At 43.3% G+C, this 21370-nt stretch overlaps 1 protein-coding gene across 1 annotated transcript; it reads right to left on the bottom strand.

Annotated features, from left to right (window-relative positions):
* Positions 1 to 17110: 17110 nt before the first annotated feature.
* LOC123749103 (collagen alpha-1(III) chain-like) lies at positions 17111 to 21338 on the bottom strand. The gene is made up of 4 exons (XM_069304169.1): positions 20651 to 21338; positions 19898 to 20357; positions 19323 to 19783; positions 17111 to 17223 (listed from the first exon to the last, which is right to left on the bottom strand). Exons 1-4 carry the CDS (start codon positions 21336 to 21338, stop codon positions 17111 to 17113), a joined length of 1722 nt encoding a protein of 573 aa, XP_069160270.1.
* Positions 21339 to 21370: the final 32 nt, after the last annotated feature.

Below are 21370 nucleotides of genomic sequence, written 5' to 3' on the forward strand. Positions count from 1 at the left end.
AGTTCCATGGTTGATTCCCGGCAGCCGATGTACCGGCCGGTGGCGCTGCTGTTCCAGCCGCTGCTTTCCCAGCTGCTGATGCCACGGGTCATGAAGCCCAGCTGAAGCATTCCACCTGACGTTGTGCCTATCAATTTATCACTCTTTTCAGCCTTAGTGTAATTTATGGTATTCCCAGCTTCATGACTAGTTCCCGTTATTCTCTACTGACGGTTATATTCCAGTCTTTAGCCTAAATTGTCTTGCAGCCGGACTTCTACTTACCACCGAAGTCTTCCCTAGTAGCCAGTTGCCGCTATTTCCTATCTCCATCAGGTGTTGATGACCCAGCTGCTGATGTCCAGCTGCAGGTGTCCCAGCGGCGATGCTCCAGCCGCTGATGTTCCGGGGCACGATTTTGCAGTTCAACATTCGGCAACGGTCGTTAAGTTAATCCATTATTTGCCCAATTTTGACTATTGCTGCTTGCGTTATACACGTTAAGTTAATGTGGGTTTAGGGTTAAGGTACTACCATCGCTGCATGCTTCTTTAACTTATAAAACTCTTGCTCATTGTATTTGAGTTCACTAAGCCAGCTAGGTTGGGCTAGTTCAAATCAAAATCAAAATCAAAATGTTTATTTAGGTAAGGTACATACATAAAAGAGATTTTACAAAGAGTGATGGATTTATAGATAGAGCTAGTACATACAATGCCTAAAGCCACTATTACGCAAAGCGTTTCGGGCATAAAAACTTAAATGACTAAAGCTTAATACTAATTGAGCATAAAGAGTAAAATGAAACATGGAATGAAAACATGGCTGAAAAAGCAGCACAAATACAATTCTGTCGACAAACAGCGCTCTTTAAAAAAAAAACAGACATTGGTTGACAATAGAAGGGTAAGGCCGGTTACAGGGAATTTATTAGGTAAGCTTCGTTTTTATCTTAAACTGGTTGAGAGAGGTACAGTCTTTAACATGGTTGGGAAGGTCATTCCACAATCTGGGTCCCTTGATTTGTAGAGCATTTCTAGTTTGATTAAGTCGTACTCTAGGAATATCAAAACTGTATTTATTTCTGGTGTGGTGCTCATGGGTTCTGTTACAACTTTCTATGAAGCTTTTGAGGTCAGGATTGGCATTACAGTTTAGCGTTTTATATATGTATAATACACATGAGAGAATGTGCAGTGACTTAATGTCTAACATATTCAGAGATTTGAGTAGGGGGTACCGAGTGATGTCTGGGGCCAGAGTTGGATATTGTCCTAATAGCAGCTTTGTGTTGAGTAATTAGAGGACGTAAATGATTTTGGGTAGTAGAACCCCAAGCACAAATACCATAGTTGAGGTATGGATAGACGAGGGAGTAATAGAGAGTCACCAGGGCAGGGCGTGGTACATAATATCTGATCTTAGAAAGAATGCCAACAATTTTTGAAACTTTTTTTGATATATTTAGAATGTGGCCCTGGAAATTCAGCTTGTGGTCAATGAGAATACCAAGGAATTTGCCATCTAATTTGTTACAAATTAGGGTATTGTTTATTTTGAGATTTATTTGATTAGAGGATTTATTGCCAAACAGAATATAGAAAGTTTTGTCAATGTTAAGGGTGAGTTTGTTGGCAGTTAGCCAAAGATGGACTTTATTTAGCTCAGTATTTACTGTGGCATTTAGAGCAAGGGGGTCAGGACTGGAGTAAATGAAGGTTGTGTCGTCAGCAAATAGAATTGGTTTGAGGTGTTGGGAGGCATTTGGAAGGTCATTAATGTAGATGAGAAAGAGGAGAGGGCCAAGTATGCTGCCCTGAGGAACACCAATGTTGATGGGTAGGGTGGGAGAAATTGAATTATTCACAGAAACATACTGGAGCCTGTCAGTAAGGTAGGATTTGAGGTATTGCAGGGAGTGTCCTCTGACTCCATAATGATGTAATTTAAGAAGAAGGTTTTGGTGGTTGACAGCGTCAAAAGCTTTACGCAGGTCCACAAATAACCCAACTGGGAACTCATTTTTATCAAGAGCTGTATGAATCGAGTTAAGCATACTAATAAGTGCATCGTTAGTGCTTTTTTTGGGTCTGAAGCCATATTGGCAAGGGCTAAGTATATTGAGTTTGGCTAGATCACCAGTCTCCGTGGTGTAGTGGTAAAACACTCGCCTGGCGTTCCGCGAGCGCTATGTCATGGATTCGTATCCTGGCCGGGGAGGATTTACTGGGCGCAATTCCTTAACTGTAGCCTCTGTTTAACGCAACAGTAAAATGTGTACTTAGATGAAAAAACGATTCTTCGCGGCGGGGGTCGTATTCCAGGGACCTGCCCGAAACGCTACGCGTACTAGTGGCTGTACAAGAATGTAACAACTCTTGTATATATCTCAAAAAAAAAAAAAAAAGATAAGAGTAAAGCTGCTTATAGATTAGTTTTTCAAAAAATTTTGACAAGTTTGGGAGGATTGATATAGGTCTGTAGTTGTTAACATCTGTGGGATCACCACATTTGTGGACAGGCGTCACTCGCTTTTTTTTAGAACATCTGGAAAGGTTTGGAGTTCAAGTGACTTGTTGAAGAGCAATGCAATAGCAGGGGCTAAAGATCTGGAGGCTTTTTTGTAAATTAAAGTTGGCATCTCCTCAAGGGCACCAGACTTGGTTTTAAGGGAAAGGATTATCTCATTGACGTCAGTGGAATTAATAGGCTTAATAGTTGCTGTGTTACAGGCCTCATGCCTCTTGCTTCAGGTTCCCTGGGTTAACATTTACCACTAGCCTGCAACAATTTATTTCTACATTGGTTACTTGTCATGTTGCATGTTTATTTTACTTTTGCTGTGTTTACAGTGCGTTTGTTTAACTTTTGCTCTGACATTAAGTCATTAAGTAGAGTCAGCTGGGATGTTCTAGTTGCAGTGTTGCGGGCCCCTGTCTCCTGCTTTAAAATTTCCTGGCACTGCATTTATGCTTAGTTTCCTCTGAAATTTATTACTGTATATTACGTTTAGCTCTTGCATGATTATGTTAATTACTACTGGTTATGTTATGTCGTTTATCATTTATGGCCTAAATGTTTACATTTAGCCTACCACAATTTAATTCTACAATTGATGCATTGCTCATGTTGCATATCGTTTTATTTTGCGGTGGTTACAGTTGTCGTTTCACTTGCTTGCCATTTAAGTTATTAAGTAAGTCAGCGAGGAGGCGCTAGTTGCGGTGTTACGGCCCTTGCCTCTTGCATTAAGATTTTCTGGCATTGCAATTATGTTCGTTTCCCCAGGAATTTATTACCGTGTTTTACGCTTAGCTCTTGCTGCATAATTATGTTACTCACCGCTGGTTACATTTACGTTGTTTACTCTGCTAATTGCCTCTATACTACTAAGTACAGTCAGCTAGGATCGCGGAGTACCGGTTGCGGAGTACGGGCCTCATGCTTCTTGCTTTAAGTTCATTCACGTACTGTTCAATTTACTTTCTGGTTTCACATTTATGGTTGTTTAACTTTTGCTTATTGCTACATGCGGGCCTAGTTTACTCAGCAGTTCATCCCGTCAGTGTGGTCGGCGGGCAGGTGGGGGCCAATCATCCTAAGACCCAGCTGCTGATGCTCAGGCTGGTGTAGTCCCTGCTGATGACCCTGCAGCTGATGGACCGTCGAATATGGTTCCCGCCGACGATCTAGCAGCCGAGGGCTCAGCTGTCGGTGTTCCAGCTGAGCATGCCCCAGTCGCCCTCCTTATTTTATATATGAATTCTTTTTTCTTTTACATTTTGTCGTTCTTTGTATTCCTTTCTAATTTATGTATTATATATTGTTTTGTGTTGTTTCTCGGGGCCAGACCCAGCTGCTGATGTGCCGGCTGGCGTGGTCCACGCCGATGATCCAGCAGCTGATGGCCCAACTGGTAATGTTACGGCCGGTGATCGAGGCTCCAACTGCTGATGTTCCGGCTGACGAGATTCCAGCCGATGATCCAGCAGCTGAGGCTCCAGAAGGTAGTACCCACCCGAGGATGTCCCAGCTGCTGAAGCTGATACCTGCGGTGTCCAACCAACGATGCTGCAGCTGAAATGGTCCAGCTGCCGAGCCTGCAGATGGCGTGTCCCAGCGGAGGATTTTCACGGGGAAGAAGGGAAGATCACATTTCCTCTCCATTCTTAATATTAATTTCTTTACAGTTCTGATTTGTCTTATTTGTGCATAACTGGTTTAGCAGTTCCACGCCCCCTTACCATCCTCTTACATTGGCCTGTTGGCGTTATTTAGTATTTACCCGCTGCATAGCGATATGAGCATCGTCGTACTTTATTGCAGTCATTTGGGGCCACCTCCAGTCCACTGTCAGCTCTGTGTTTATTATTGACTTATGATTGGTCTTATTATTAGTAGTTGCTGTGCTGGAGCTTACTAACTACTGAACGCCGTCTTTCACTTTTTCTCTTAGTTCCTGCTGAGGAGGCGTCCGATTATTCCAGGAGTTAGGACTTATTGTATCTGGCAGTACCATTGCTAGGTTTCTAAGTTACTCCCCACTCAGTTATGCTTGGGACTTTATTCAAGTCTACCATACCTGCCTTTCGCAACAGGTGCCGCATCCAGTTAACCCCACTCTTGCAGCCTAAGCTGCCACCAGTACGCGGATGGTGTGGGTACTCCACAACGGTGCCTTTGCCTTACATGTTACCACTGCATGCCAGCTTCTGCCCACCCTTACTGCCTTAATACTTCCAGATCCACGATAGAACGCGTACGAGGAAAACCATGAATGATCGAGGACCACGTGGTGGGGCCCAAGAGACGGACCACGGAACTCATGCCACTGTGAGAGGTATCCTGGGAGACGACCTACATGCTTCTAAGCTGCCTTCCCCCCCCCCCCACATCCGTGGGGCTCGCCACAGCGACAACGACCGACACGGGGTCGACCCTGGGAAGTCGGCCTCTGTGTGGACAGCGTTCACTTTCCCACACCCGCCCTGGGGCCAGCCTTCCAGGACTGGTCTCTGTGAGGGCGGGCTCCAGCGACGATGATATACACGGTATCGACCAGTCATTTGCCATGGTGGAAAGCGCTCCCTACATGGGGTACAAACCCTGCAGTATGTACTTCTCCCAGGGTCACTGACGGTGGGCTATCCCGCCTCTCTACGCCCCATGGCTTGTCAAGATGGCGCTCCATCGGCCCACCAAGGAAGCTGTCGCAGTTAGCAGCAACTGCCTGTAGACCCGGAATGGTATCTTTTTCAGTCAGGGGCACCTGACTGTTTTTTAACGGCCTCTCCGGGCATACGGGCACGGTTACGGCCACGGTAGCGAGCTGGCATGGTCCTACTTATAGCAGCCAGCTCCCGCTCTGCCACCTCCCCTCCACATCCGTGGGGCTCGCCGCAGCGACAACGACCGACACGGGGTCGACCTTGTACATCCTACGTCAGGCGGGATGGTGTTGCTCTTCCACTTTGAGGCCGCCTCGCGGCCAGCGGGCCTCGCCCTTCAGGGGAGGGGGGGAGGGGATGAACCGGCCAGATGGCCTGCGGTGGGGTGCAGCGCCGGTCCCCAAGTGTCCCGCTATCCGCAGCTAATACTTTGCCCAGTCTAGGTGCTAGTAAGCCCTACCTTTAGTCAGGAAACCCTTCTACTTATTCCTGGTCAGCCTCCGTTAAGTGTTATGTGGCCTATTCACTTGGTTGAACATTTGTGTTTTGACTGTTATAACTAGTTTTATATAATTACATTACAATGACATTAGGTTTCTGCAGAACGTGTTTACCATGTCACTAGGCTAAGCTTACTCACTTAATACGGGTGTACATTTTAAGTTAAATATTAGTACTCAGTAGACATGGATATGTTACATTTGTTCCTACTTATATACATTTACATGTTCTGCAGAATTTAATTTACCATCTCCAATTTGTAATGAATAAGCCCCAAACTGTTGACGTCTTTTTTCCCCTGACCAAAAAATGACCTCTGCTTTGCAACAAAGCGGAGATGTTTCTGAAAAGGAGGACAAAGAAACATTTGCGCAGCTCCTTCCGCGGACTGCGCGGGAAGTTCTGGGAGCTTATAAATTGGGGTGGAACGAGAGGCTCTGCCTCACTCTTACCGCCAATACAGCTGCACTCGAAACTCCCACCAGCCTTCCCTTCATGCGTGGCAGTTCCCTGTCATGTTTGTGCCAGTATCCCTCCAGTCTTTCCCTCAGCAAGCGCGGAGGGGGGGGGGGGGGGAGGGGGGGTGCAGCGCCGGTCCCCAAGTGTCCCGCTGTCCGCAGCTAATACTTTGCCCAGTCTAGGTGCTAGTAAGCCCTACCTTTAGTCAGGAAACCCTTCTACTTATCCCTGGTCGGTCTCCGTTAAGTGTTATGTGGCCTATTCACTTGATTGAACATTTGTGTCCTGACTGTTATAACTAGTTTTATATAATTACATTACATTGACATTAGGTAATAAATAAATGTTTATTTAGGTAAGGTACATACATACAAGAGATTTTACAAAGTTTGTAGGATTAATAGATAGAGCTAGTACATACAATGCCTAAAGACACTATTACGCAAAGCGTTTCGGACAGGAAAAACATTAATGACTAAAGCTTAATACTAATGGGTATAAAGAATAAAATGTGTTGAGAACAAATAAAAATAAAGGTAAAAGAGGGGGGAACATGGCTGAAAAAGCAGCACAAATACAAATTATTACAGACAGTTACAGTCAAACAGCGTTGTTTTTAAAAAAACAGACATGGGTTGACAACAGAGGGGTAAGGTAGGTTACAGGGAATTTATTAGGTACTGCTTCGTTTTTATCTTAAACTGGTTGAGAGAGGTACAGTCTTAAACATGGTTGGGAAGGTCACTCCACATTCTGGGTCCCTTGATTTGTAGAGCATTTCTAGTTTGATTAAGTCGCACTCTTGGAATATCAAAACTGTATTTATTTCTGGTGTGGTGCTCATGGGTTCTGTTACAACCTTCAATGAAGCTTTTGAGGTCAGGATTGGCATTACAGTTCAGCGTTTTATATATGTATAATACACATGACAGAATGTGCAGTGACTTAATATCTAACATATTCAGAGATTTGAGTAGGGGTACCGAGTGATGTCTAGGGCTAGAGTTGTATATTGTCCTAATAGCAGCTTTGTGCTGAGTAATTAGAGGACGTAAATGATTTTGGATAGTAGAACCCCAAGCACAAATACCATAGTTGAGATATGGATAGATGAGGGAGTAATAGAGAGTCACCAGGGCAGGGCGGGGTACATAATATCTGATCTTAGAAAGAATGCCAACAGTTTTTGAAACTTTTTTGATATATTTAGAATGTGTCCCTGGAAATTCAGCTTGCGGTCAATGAGAACGCCAAGGAACTTGCCATCTAATTTGTTACATATTACAAAGGTTACAAACGTTTCTGCAGAACGTGTTTACCATGTCACTAGTCTAAGCTTACTCACTTAAGACCGTAAATATACGACGGGCTTGGCTAACGGGTTCCGCAACCGCGCCGTAAATAGCCGAATTAATATCTAACATATTCAGAGATTTGAGTAGGGGTACCGAGTGATGTCTAGGGCTAGAGTTGTATATTGTCCTAATAGCAGCTTTGTGCTGAGTAATTAGAGGACGTAAATGATTTTGGATAGTAGAACCCCAAGCACAAATACCATAGTTGAGATATGGATAGATGAGGGAGTAATAGAGAGTCACCAGGGCAGGGCGGGGTACATAATATCTGATCTTAGAAAGAATGCCAACAGTTTTTGAAACTTTTTTGATATATTTAGAATGTGTCCCTGGAAATTCAGCTTGCGGTCAATGAGAACGCCAAGGAACTTGCCATCTAATTTGTTACATATTACAAAGGTTACAAACGTTTCTGCAGAACGTGTTTACCATGTCACTAGTCTAAGCTTACTCACTTAAGACCGTAAATATACGACGGGCTTGGCTAACGGGTTCCGCAACCGCGCCGTAAATAGCCGGCCGATCTAAAAAAAACATATAAAATCAAATTCTTATTCGATCGATTTGGGGTTAGTATGAAAATGTTTGCCATTAAATTTCCGTTTTCTCTAATAGGCACCTGGCCTATTTGAGAAAACGGCATTGTATTGTAACTTAGAGGAGAGACTATTGAGTTGTTGACACAACGAGGGTAATCGCCCACTTCACACACTCTTGGTGTGGGCCGCGATCATGATTCTACATTTATATGCATATGTCTGTTTAGGGAATGTTATTGCGAGGTCAGTGATATAAAATATAACGCTGTAGGACTAATGTGGAGCTGACAACAAACAAAAGAGTATGAACATTTTGTTGCTGTTTGGGCGTCACGGCGAGTGATCTACGTTTTATTTATTTCGTGGTGGGATAGATAATGCTTTGGTGACATGAGAGAAGTGGCTGAGAAGTGCGTTCTGGCTACTAGGTACTCATATATATATATATATATATATATATATATATATATATATATATATATATATGTCGTACCTAGTAGCCGGAACTCACTTCTCAGCCTACTATGCAAGGCCAAATTTGCCTAGTAAGCCAAGTTTTCATGAATTAATTGTTTTTCGACTACCTAACCTACCTAACCTAACCTAACCTAACTTTTTCGGCTACCTAACCAAACCTAACCTATAAAGATAGGTTAGGGTAGGTTAGGTAGGGTTGGTTAGGTTCGGTCATATATCTACGTTAATTTTAACTCCAATAAAAAAAAATTGACCTCATACATAATGAAATGGGTAGCTTTATCATTTCATAAGAAAAAAATTAGAAAAAATATATTAATTCAGGAAAACTTGGCTTATTAGGCAAATCGGGCCTTGAATAGTAGGCCAAAAAGTGAGTTCTGGCTACTAGGTACGACATATATATATATATATATATATATATATATATATAAACATATGTCGTACCTAGTAGCCAGAACGCATTTTTTGGCCAACTATGCAAGGCCCGATTTGCCTAATAGTCTGAGTGATTTTCTTTATTTTCAATAAATTGTTTCGAATTAGTTTATTTGAATTATTATTCTTATATTATATTAGGAACATAAGTTATTGACTTATTTGTGTTAGTTTAGGTTAGGTTAGGTTAGGTAAGGCTGGTTAAGTTCGGTCATATATCTATATTAGTTTTAACTCAAATTTCAACGAATTAATTTATATATATTGAAATGGTCAGATTTATCATTTCATAAGAAAAAAAAATTAGAAAAAATATATAAATGCTGGAAAACTTTGCTTATTAGGCAAATCGGGCCTTGCATAGTAGGCTGAGTATGACGTTCTGGCTACTAAGTACAACACACATATATATATATATACATATATATATTAGTATATTTTGGTAGCAGTCTTTCCTGTAGACATATATTATTAAATATGACCGAAAAAGTAAGATTAATAATTCTAACACGAATTTTCTCAATCTTTCGTACATTACGCTTCACTGTTGGAGGTAAATCAAAAATCACTTCTCCAAAATTCATTTTTATTTCTAGTCTGACGCGACACGGGCGCGTTTCGTAAAACTTATTACATTTTCAAAGACTTCACAAATACACAACTGATTAGAACTTACGTATCTCTGCTATTATATCTACATTTGAGTGAGGTGGGAGGGATGATGTGGCATATAGTGATGTGGCATTAACACAAGACAGAACATGAGGGGATATTAATAGGGTATTAAAAGTATCAACACAAGACAGAACAGAAACAATGGGTATTGAATAGAAGTGTTTGTAGAAAGCCTATTGGTCCATATTTCTTGATGCTTCTATATTGGAGCGGAGTCTTGAGGTGGGTAGAATATAGTTGTGCAATAATTGGCTGTTGATTGCTGGTGTTGACTTCTTGATGTGTAGTGCCTCGCAAACGTCAAGCCGCCTGCTATCGCTGTATCTATCGATGATTTCTGTGTTGTTTACTAGGATTTCTCTGGCGATGGTTTGGTTATGGGAAGAGATTATATGTTCCTTAATGGAGCCCTGTTGCTTATGCATCGTTAAACGCCTAGAAAGAGATGTTGTTGTCTTGCCTATATACTGGGTTTTTTGGAGCTTACAGTCCCCAAGTGGGCATTTGAAGGCATAGACGACGTTAGTCTCTTTTAAAGCGTTCTGTTTTGTGTCTGGAGAGTTTCTCATGAGTAGGCTGGCCGTTTTTCTGGTTTTATAGTAAATCGTCAGTTGTATCCTCTGATTTTTGTCTGTAGGGATAACGTTTCTATTAACAATATCTTTCAGGACCCTTTCCTCCGTTTTATGAGCTGTGGAAAAGAAGTTCCTGTAAAATAGTCTAATAGGGGGTATAGGTGTTGTGTTAGTTGTCTCTTCAGAGGTTGCATGGCTTTTCACTTTCCTTCTTATGATGCCTTCGATGAAACCATTGGAGAAGCCGTTATTGACTAGAACCTGCCTTACCCTACAGAGTTCTTCGTCGACTTGCTTCCATTCTGAGCTGTGGCTGAGAGCACGGTCGACGTATGCGTTAACAACACTCCTCTTGTACCTGTCAGGGCAGTCGCTGTTGGCATTTAGGCACATTCCTATGTTTGTTTCCTTAGTGTAGACTGCAGTGTGGAAACCTCCGCCCTTTTCCATGACTGTTACATCTAGAAAAGGTAGCTTCCCATCCTTTTCCGTCTCGTAAGTGAAACGCAGCACGGAACTCTGCTCAAATGCCTCCTTCAGCTCCTGCAGATGTCTGACATCAGGTACCTGTGTAAAAATGTCGTCAACATACCTGCAGTATATGGCCGGTTTCAAGTTCATGTCGACTAAGACTTTTTGCTCGATGGTACCCATGTAGAAGTTTGCAAACAGGACACCTAGGGGAGAACCCATGGCGACCCCATCTACTTGCTTATACAAGTGCCCATCCGGGCTCAAGAAGGGTGCCTCTTTAGTACAAGCTTGGAGTAGTTTCCTCAGAATACTTTCTGGCATGTCAAGAGGAGTACAGGCTGGATCACGATACACTCTGTCGGCTATCATTCCGATTGTCTCGTCCACAGGTACGTTGGTAAACAGCGATTCTACGTCCAACGAGGCTCTTATCCCTGTGGCCCAGGGATAAGAGCCAGGGACTACAGCCGAATTAAAAGCAAAGGTCAACAAACTGATCGAAACTGTGAACGCCAAGAAATCCGGACTCCACCTGCCAAAGATCATTGGGGAATATAAACCTGGATATGCGTATGGAAATGTCAAGACGCACAAGCCTGGAAACCCACTTCGGCCAATCATTAGCCAGATACCCACACCCACGTACAGACTGGCGAAGCGACTCAACGGCCTGCTGACTCCTTATGTTCCTTGCGCCTTCAGCCTGAAGTCTCCAAAGGAATTTGTGGACTTACTGCGGGGCACACGGGCCACAGGGATAAGAGCCTCGTTGGACGTAGAATCGCTGTTTACCAACGTACCTGTGGACGAGACAATCGGAATGATAGCCGACAGAGTGTATCGTGATCCAGCCTGTACTCCTCTTGACATGCCAGAAAGTATTCTGAGGAAACTACTCCAAGCTTGTACTAAAGAGGCACCCTTCTTGTGCCCGGATGGGCACATGTATAAGCAAGTAGATGGGGTCGCCATGGGTTCTCCCCTAGGTGTCCTGTTTGCAAACTTCTACATGGGTACCATCGAGCAAAAAGTCTTAGTCGACATGAACTTGAAACCGGCCATATACTGCAGGTATGTTGACGACATTTTTACACAGGTACCTGATGTCAGACATCTGCAGGAGCTGAAGGAGGCATTTGAGCAGAGTTCCGTGCTGCGTTTCACTTACGAGACGGAAAAGGATGGGAAGCTGCCTTTTCTAGATGTAACAGTCATGGAAAAGGGCGGAGGTTTCCACACTGCAGTCTACACTAAGGAAACAAACATAGGAATGTGCCTAAATGCCAACAGCGACTGCCCTGACAGGTACAAGAGGAGTGTTGTTAACGCATACGTCGACCGTGCTCTCAGCCACAGCTCAGAATGGAAGCAAGTCGACGAAGAACTCTGTAGGGTAAGGCAGGTTCTAGTCAATAACGGCTTCTCCAATGGTTTCATCGAAGACATCATAAGAAGGAAAGTGAAAAGCCATGCAACCTCTGAAGAGACAACTAACACAACACCTATACCCCCTATTAGACTATTTTACAGGAACTTCTTTTCCACAGCTCATAAAACGGAGGAAAGGGTCCTGAAAGATATTGTTAATAGAAACGTTATCCCTACAGACAAAAACCAGAGGATACAACTGACGATTTACTATAAAACCAGAAAAACGGCCAGCCTACTCATGAGAAACTCTCCAGACACAAAACAGAACGCTTTAAAAGAGACTAACGTCGTCTATGTCTTCAAATGCCCACTTGGGGACTGTAAGCTCCAAAAAACCCAGTATATAGGCAAGACAACAACATCTCTTTCTAGGCGTTTAACGATGCATAAGCAACAGGGCTCCATTAAGGAACATATAATCTCTTCCCATAACCAAACCATCGCCAGAGAAATCCTAGTAAACAACACAGAAATCATCGATAGATACAGCGATAGCAGGCGGCTTGACGTTTGCGAGGCACTACACATCAAGAAGTCAACACCAGCAATCAACAGCCAATTATTGCACAACTATATTCTACCCACCTCAAGACTCCGCTCCAATATAGAAGCATCAAGAAATATGGACCAATAGGCTTTCTACAAACACTTCTATTCAATACCCATTGTTTCTGTTCTGTCTTGTGTTGATACTTTTAATACCCTATTAATATCCCCTCATGTTCTGTCTTGTGTTAATGCCACATCACTATATGCCACATCATCCCTCCCACCTCACTCAAATGTAGATATAATAGCAGAGATACGTAAGTTCTAATCAGTTGTGTATTTGTGAAGTCTTTGAAAATGTAATAAGTTTTACGAAACGCGCCCGTGTCGCGTCAGACTAGAAATAAAAATGAATTTTGGAGAAGTGATTTTTGATTTACCTCCAACAGTGAAGCGTAATGTACGAAAGATTGAGAAAATTCGTGTTAGAATTATTAATCTTACTTTTTCGGTCATATTTAATAATATATGTCTACATATATATATATATATATATATATATATATATATATATATATATATATATATATATATATATATATATATATATATATATATATATATATATATATATATATATATATATATATATATATATATATATATATATATATATATATATATATATATATATATATATATATATATATATATATATGTGTGTGTGTGTGTGTATATCACGAAAATAAACACGTGATTAAGAATGTGACAATGTCAGACCACGAAGGAAAAATGAAACAGGAAATTTCCTTAAGTACTTTCGTATATTAAATACATCTTCACCTTCTGAAGATATATTTAATATACGAAAGTACTTAAGGAAATTTCCTGTTTCATTTTTCCTTCGTGGTCTGACATTGTCATATATATATATATATATATTATTAAATATGACCGAAAAAGTAAGATTAATAATTCTAACACGAATTTTCTCGATCTTTCGTACATTTCTTTTCGCTGTTGGTGGTAATTCAAAAATCAATTCTACAAAATTCATTTTTATTTGTAGTCTGACGCGACACTTGAGCGCGTTTCGTAAAACTTATTACATTTTCAAAGGCTTTAGTTTACACACACACACACAACTTTAACTGAATAGAGCTTAAACATCTTTCGAGTTTTTATACCTACATTTATGTGAAGTGACATGTTACAATAGTTTTGGATGAGGTGAAAATAAACTTTTAACACAAGACAGAACACGAAACAATGAAATACAAACAGGTATTAAAGGTAGGTGACTGCAGAAGGCCTATTTTTATTGGCCCATATTTCTTGATGCTTCTATATTGGAGCGGAGTCTTGAAGTGGGTAGAATATAGTTGTGCATTAATTGGCTATTGATTGCTGGTGTTGACTTCTTGATGTGTAGTGCCTCGCAGACGTCGAGCCGCCTGCTATCGCTGTATCTATCGATGATTTCTGTGTTGTTTACTAGGATTTCTCTGGCGATGGTTTGGTTATAGGAAGAGATTATGTGTTCATTAATGGAGCCCTGTTGCTTATGCATCGTTAAACGCCTAGAAAGAGATGTTGTTGTCTTGCCTATATACTGGTTTTTTTGGAGCTTACAGTCCCCAAGAGGGCATTTGAAGGCATAGACGACGTTGGTCTCTTTTAAAGCGTTCTGCTTTGTGTCTGGAGAGTTTCTTATGAGTAGGCTGGCCGTTTTTCTGGTTTTATAGTAAATCGTCAGTTGTATCCTGTGATTTTTGTCTGTAGGGATAACGTTTCTATTAACAATATCTTTCAGGACCCTTTCCTCCGTTTTATGAGCTGTGGAAAAGAAGTTCCTGTAAAATAGTCTAATAGGGGGTATAGGTGTTGTGTTAGTTGTCTCTTCAGAGGTTGCATGGCGTTTCACTTTCCTTCTTATGATGTCTTCGACGAAACCATTGGAGAAGCCGTTGTTGACTAGGACCTGCCTTACCCGACAGAGTTCTTCGTCGACTTGCTTCCATTCTGAGTTGTGGCTGAGAGCACGGTCGACATATGCGTTAACAACACTCCTCTTGTACCTGTCTGGGCAGTCGCTGTTGGCATTTAGGCACAATCCTATGTTCGTTTCCTTAGTGTAGACTGCAGTGTGGAAACCTCCGCTCTTTTCCATGACTGTTACATCCAGAAAGGGCAGCTTCCCATCCTTTTCCATCTCGTAAGTGAAACGCAGCACGGAACTCTGCTCAAACGCCTCCTTCAGCTCCTGCAGATGTCTGACATCAGGTACCTGTGTAAAAATGTCGTCAACATACCTGCAGTATATGGCCGGTTTCAAGTTCATGTCGACTAAGACTTTTTGCTCGATGGTACCCATGTAGAAGTTTGCAAACAGGACACCTAGGGGAGAACCCATGGCGACCCCATCTACTTGCTTATACATGTGCCCATCCGGGCTCAAGAAGGGTGCCTCTTTAGTACAAGCTTGGAGTAGTTTCCTTAGAATATTTTCTGGTATGTCAAGAGGAGTACAGGCTGGATCACGATACACTCTGTCGGCTATCATCCCGATTGTCTCGTCCACAGGTACGTTGGTGAACAGTGATTCTACGTCCAACGAGGCTCTTATCCCTGTGGCCCGTGTGCCCCGCAGTAAGTCAACAAATTCCTTTCGGGACTTCAGGCTGAAGGCGCAAGGGACATAAGGAGTCAGCAGGCCGTTGAGTCGTTTCGCCAGTCTGTACGTGGTTGTGGGTATCTGGCTAATGATTGGTCGAAGTGGGTTTCCAGGCTTGTGTGTCTTGACATTTCCATACGCATATCCAGGTTTATATTCCCCAATAATCTTTGGCAGGTGGAGTCCGGATTTCTTGGCGTTCACAGTTTCGATCAGTTTGTTGACCTTTGCTTTTAATTCGGCTGTAGTGTCCTTCGTTACCCTTTGGAATTTAGTTTGGTCAGAGAGTATGAGGTTCATTTTCGCCAGATATTCGTCTTTTTTAAGAATGACATATATTGGCGACTTGTCGCCTCTCCTGACAACTATCTCCTTGTTCTCACGAAGGCTTTTAGCTGCCGCTTTGAGCTCGGGGGACAGTATGGTGCTTCTATAACTGCCTCGATTCTTTCCTCCTTCCGCAATAAGTTCTGCTTGTAAGGTATCTTTGGTAGTGACCTTCTTTTGTGTCTCGAGGTCGAAGGTCACTACCAAAGATACCTTATAAGCAGAACTTATTGCAAAAAGTTTTTTTGCTCCAGATGTTCGACTAGCTTTATTTGCACATTCTTTTTCATCATTTGGGATTTAATAATCGAAGTGTTAATAATAAGACACCTGGTGTTGCTCTTCTTTAGCTATTTCTTGCTCTGGTGAGGCACCATTTAGATTATGCAGTTCCGATTTGGTCGCCGTACTACAGAATGGATATAAATTCACTAGAACGTCTCCAACTTAGAATGACAAAGTTAATCCCCCAAATTAGAAACCTATTATATTAAGAAAGCTTGACAAGGAGTAAATTACATTTGCTGGAAAGGCGAAGAGTTTTTACATATATATACATATATATATATATATATATATATATATATATATATATATATATATATATATATATATATATATATATATATATATATATATATGTCATACCTAGTAGCCAGAACTCACTTCTCAGCCTACTATGCAAGGCCCGATTTGCCTAATAAGCCATGTTTTCCTGAATTAATATATTTTCTCTAATTTTTTTCTTATGAAATGATAAAGCAACTCATTTCATTATGTATGAGGTCAATTTTTTTTAATTGGAGATAAAATTAAAGTAGATATATGACTGAACCTAACCAACCCTACCTTACCTAACCTAACCTATCTTTATAGGTTAGGTTAAGTTAGGTAGCCAAAAAAAGTTAGGTTAGGTAGACGAAAATACATTAATTCATGAAAACTTGGCTTATTAGGCAAATCGGGCCTTGCATAGTAGGCTGAGAAGTGAGTTCTGGCTACTAGGTACGACATATATATATATATATATATATATATATATATATATATATATATATATATATATATATATATATATATATATATATATAGGAGTAAAATTATAATATATAAGAGAAATAAGAGTAAAATTGATAAAAAGTGTTTAACAGGTACTTTACAGCTTTACTTTACAAGTACAGATAATTTTAAGTAGGATAATTACAGTAAAATTGTCAAAAAATGTTTACAGGTATATAGTGTTTACTGGTGTATATAATGTATATATATACATGTTTACAGGCTATAGTGTTGGAGAGCATGTCCCAGTTCTTGTTCACATTGTTAACAATTGGAATGTTCACTATTGGAGGATTCATTACCTGCAGCCAATTGCCATAGATATCGATAATCCCATCCTAATTCTGGCAATTACAATGTCACTCTGTCTAGTTGATGTTTTATGCTGTCCGTACATATAATTCTCGGTTCTAAACATGTCATAGCTCTTTATACTCGTGCTTTCTGGCCTTTGTGTGTCAGTGACTGGTCTTCTGTCTTCCCTAATTTCCTAAGATATTGCGGCTTTAACAGTAAAGATTGGAGAGCGCATATCTAACTCAATTTCTGGCTTATCACATGCAGTTTTAGCTGCCTTGTCTGTGTCGTCATGCTGGACAACATCTATATGAGATGATATCCATAAAAATGAGACTCTGAAACTCTTGCTCTTTGCATTAATAATGGTGTTTATAATGGATGCTACAACATTCCTAGTGCCTATTTTGCATGTTGTGTTTTTAAGGGCCTGAAGAGCTGACTTTGAATCACATAAAAATAATCCTCCACTGTTCTTCAGTGCGTTAGTGGCCAGTTGTAGTGCAGCTAATTCTCATGTGTGGAGCTCAGCCAGTTATTGAGCCTCACACTTGTGGTCTGTGTGCATATGTTGTCTTTGTATATTGTACAGGCTGCTGCAGTGCGACCTGTTGACATTAACAGACCCATCAGTGCAAGCATAGTGCTCATGAGGCCGTAATTTACTATAAAGGAATCAATGGTTTCAAGTGTTCTTACTTTTAGGAGTGCTGGGTTTTCCTTGCTCTTTTTGCTGATGGGCGTGTATGACACTTGTATTTCAGGGTACAGATATAATGGTATACATTGGCTAGTACGTTGCATACAGTAGGAATATTTAGTTTAATGAGATTGGTGTTACGACCCTGGCTCCATGATTGACACTCTGTAGGAGCCAGGATGCTCATATCTATAATATAATAAAACATAGTGAACATCAACCTAGCAGTGCAAACATTTCTTCAGAAAACTCTAAGCCTCTATAACACCCACTGTCCAATGCTAATGAAACAAGCCACAACTAAAAGGTTAAACAATCCTTGGCTTAATTAAATCTATTAATACAAAACATGACCATGAGAAGAAGTATAGGTTAGGAGTCATCCTCCAAAGAAGTTTCAAGGCGGTACTCTTCAATGCTGTCTAAAATAATGAGGAGAACCAAAACAAAATACTATGAAAATAAATTTGACCATATTAAGGGCAGCATTAAGAAAACATGAGAGCACTGTTTCCCACATATTAGGATCATAAATGATTTTTAATAAGAAACCAATACTCCTATCCAATGACGATGGTGTGCTTCCAGCCTCTGACACTGCTATTAAAGTCAATAGTTTCTTCTCTTCCATTGTTACATCAGCAATAAAAATGATGGAAAGTTCCTTGGCCTATACTTAAACATAATACGCTTAACATGTTTATGGATTTAAACATGGGGGGGGGGGGGGGGGGGATGAGTGTTGTCTGAAAACAGAGTTTGATATTCTGATAGCAGTTTTTTTCTGGATGATGATGGGCTTGAGGTAGTTAGCAGTGGTTGAACCCCATGCACAGATATCATATGTAAGATAGGGATAGATTAGCGCACAGTATAGTGAGAGGAGAGCAGAGTTTGGAACGAAATATCTGATTTTAAAAAGTATACCAACCGTTGTACAGACTTTCTTGGTTATGTGTTGTATGTGAGGGCTGAAGTTGAGTCTCTTGTCTAAGCATAGACCAAGGAACTTTCCATCATTTTCATTGCTGATGTTAACATTGTCTATCTAAAGCTGAATTGCATTTGTTGATTTGCTTACAAATAAGGTGTAGTAGGTCATTCCTATGTTTAGTGTGAGTTTTGTTGGTTTTTAATTTTCTTTGAATCTACTATCATAATAGGAAAGTTTCGCTCTTCATATTATACTGGTAAGCACTGATAAGAACATGTTTGAGAAAAATTACTTGTGTGCACAAGCAAGTCTGTATTATTGCGTGCGTGTGCGTGTGCAAACCTCCAGGTACTTATTGATTTTGTGTGGGTGGCGCGGCCGACACTGCCAGCTGCTGCACACTACGATAATCTTCACACACGCCCGTTCATGCATGGTGCCCCCTTCCTTGCCCCCCTTCAGGCATGTTGTCGCTCCTGCCCCCTTCAGGCATGTTGTCGCTCCTGCCCCCTTCAGGCATGTTGTCGCCCCTGCCCCCTTCAGGCATGTTGTCGCTCCTGCCCCCTTCAGGCATGTTGTCGCCACTGCCCCCTTCAGGCATGTTGTCGCTCCTGCCCCCTTCAGGCATGTTGTCGCCCCTGCCACCTTCAAGCATGTTGTCGCTCCTACCCCCTTCAGGCATGTTGTCGCTCCTGCCCCCTTCAGGCATGTTGTCGCCACTGCCCCCTTCAGGCATGTTGTCGCTCCTGCCCCCTTCAGGCATGTTGTCGCCACTGCCCCCTTCAGGCATGTTGTCGCTCCTGCCCCCTTCAGGCATGTTGTCGCCCCTGCCACCTTCAAGCATGTTGTCGCTCCTGCCCCCTTCAGGCATGTTGTCGCCCCTGCCACCTTCAAGCATGTTGTCGCTCCTGCCCCCTTCAGGCATGTTGTCGCCCCTGCCACCTTCAAGCATGTTGTCGCTCCTGCCCCCTTCAGGCATGTTGTCGCCCCTGCCACCTTCAAGCATGTTGTCGCTCCTGCCCCCTTCAGGCATGTTGTCGCCCCTGCCACCTTCAAGCATGTTGTCGCTCCTGCCCCCTTCAGGCATGTTGTCGCCCCTGCCACCTTCAACCATGTTGTCGCTCCTGCCCCCTTCAGGCATGTTGTCGCCACTGCCCCCTTCAAGCATGTTGTCGCTCCTGCCCCCTTCCGGCATGTTGTCGCCACTGCCCCCTTCAGGCATGTTGTCGCTCCTGCCCCCTTCAGGCATGTTGTCGCCACTGCCCCCTTCAGGCATGTTGTCGCTCCTGCCCCCTTCAGGCATGTTGTCGCCCCTGCCCCATTCAGGCATGTTGTCGCTCCTGCACCCTTCAGGCATGTTGTCGCCCCTGCCCTCTTCAGGCATGTTGTTGCCCCTGCCCCCTTCAAGCATGTTGTCGCTCCTGCCCCCATCAGGCATGTTGTCGCTCCTGCCCCCTTCAGGCATGTTGTCGCCCCTGCCCCATTCAGGCATGTTGTCGCTCCTGCACCCTTCAGGCATGTTGTCGCCCCTGCCCCCTTCAGGCATGTTATCGCCCCTGCCCCCTTCAAGCATGTTGTCGCTCCTGCACCCTTCAAGCATGTTGTCGCTCCTGCCCCCTTCAGGCATGTTGTCGCTCCTGCCCCCTTCAGGCATGTTGTCGCCCCTGCCCCATTCAGGCATGTTGTCGCTCCTGCACCCTTCAGGCATGTTGTCGCCCCTGCCCCCTTCAGGCATGTTGTCACCCCTGCCCCCTTCAAGCATGTTGTCGCTCCTGCACCCTTCAAGCATGTTGTCGCTCCTGCCCCCTTCAGGCATGTTGTTTCCTCTGCCCCCTCAAGCATGTTGTCGCTCCTGCCCCCTTCAGGCATGTTGTTTCCCCTGCCCCCTTCAGGCATGTTGTCGCTCCTGCCACCTTCAAGCATGTTGTCGCCACTGCCCCCTTCAGGCATGTTGTCGCCATTGCCCCCTTCAAGCATGTTGTCGCTCCTGCCCCCTTCAAGCATGTTGTCGCCCCTGCCCCCTTCAAGCATGTTGTCGCTCCTGCCCTCTTCAGGCATGTTGTCGCCCCTGCCCCCTTCAAGCATGTTGTCGCTCCTGCCCCCTTCAGGCATGTTGTCGCCCCTGCCCCCTTCAGGCATGTTGTCGCTCCTGCTCCCTTCAGGCATGGTGTCGCCCCTGCCCCCTTCAGGCATGTTGTCGCCCCGGCCCCCTTCAGGCATGTTGTCGCCCCTGCCCACTTCAGGCATGTTGTCGCCCCGGCCCCCTTCAGGCACGTTGTCGCCCCGGCCCCCTTCAGGCATGTTGTCGCAAATGCCCCCTTCAGGCATGTTGTTGCCTCTGCCCCCTTCAGGCATGTTGTCTCCCCTGCCCCCTTCAGGCATGTTGTCGCAACTGCCCACTTCAGGCATGTTGTCGTCCCAGCCCCCTTCAGGCATGTTGTTGCCCCTGCCCACTTCAGACATGTTGGTGCCTCTGCACCCTTCAGGCATGTTGTCGAGCATGTCCTCTCCAGGCATGTTGTCGCCTCTGCCCTCTTCAGGCATGTTGTCTCCCCTGCCCCCTTCAGGCATGTTGTCGCCCCTGCCCCCTTTACGCATGTTGTCGCTCCTGCCCTCTTCAGGCATGTTGTTGCGCCTGCCTTCTTCAGGCATGTTGTCGCCCCTGCCCTCTTCAGGCATGTTGTCGCCTCTGCCCCCTTCAAGCATGTTGTCGTCCCAGCCGCCTTCAGGCATGTTGTCGCTCCTGCCCCCTTCAGGCATGTTGTCGCTCCTGCCCCCTTTTGGCATGTTGTCGCTCCTGGCCCCTTCAGGCATGTTGT

This window comes from Procambarus clarkii, chromosome 5 (assembly GCF_040958095.1).
Source record: "Procambarus clarkii isolate CNS0578487 chromosome 5, FALCON_Pclarkii_2.0, whole genome shotgun sequence".
Lineage (NCBI taxonomy): Eukaryota > Metazoa > Arthropoda > Malacostraca > Decapoda > Cambaridae > Procambarus > Procambarus clarkii.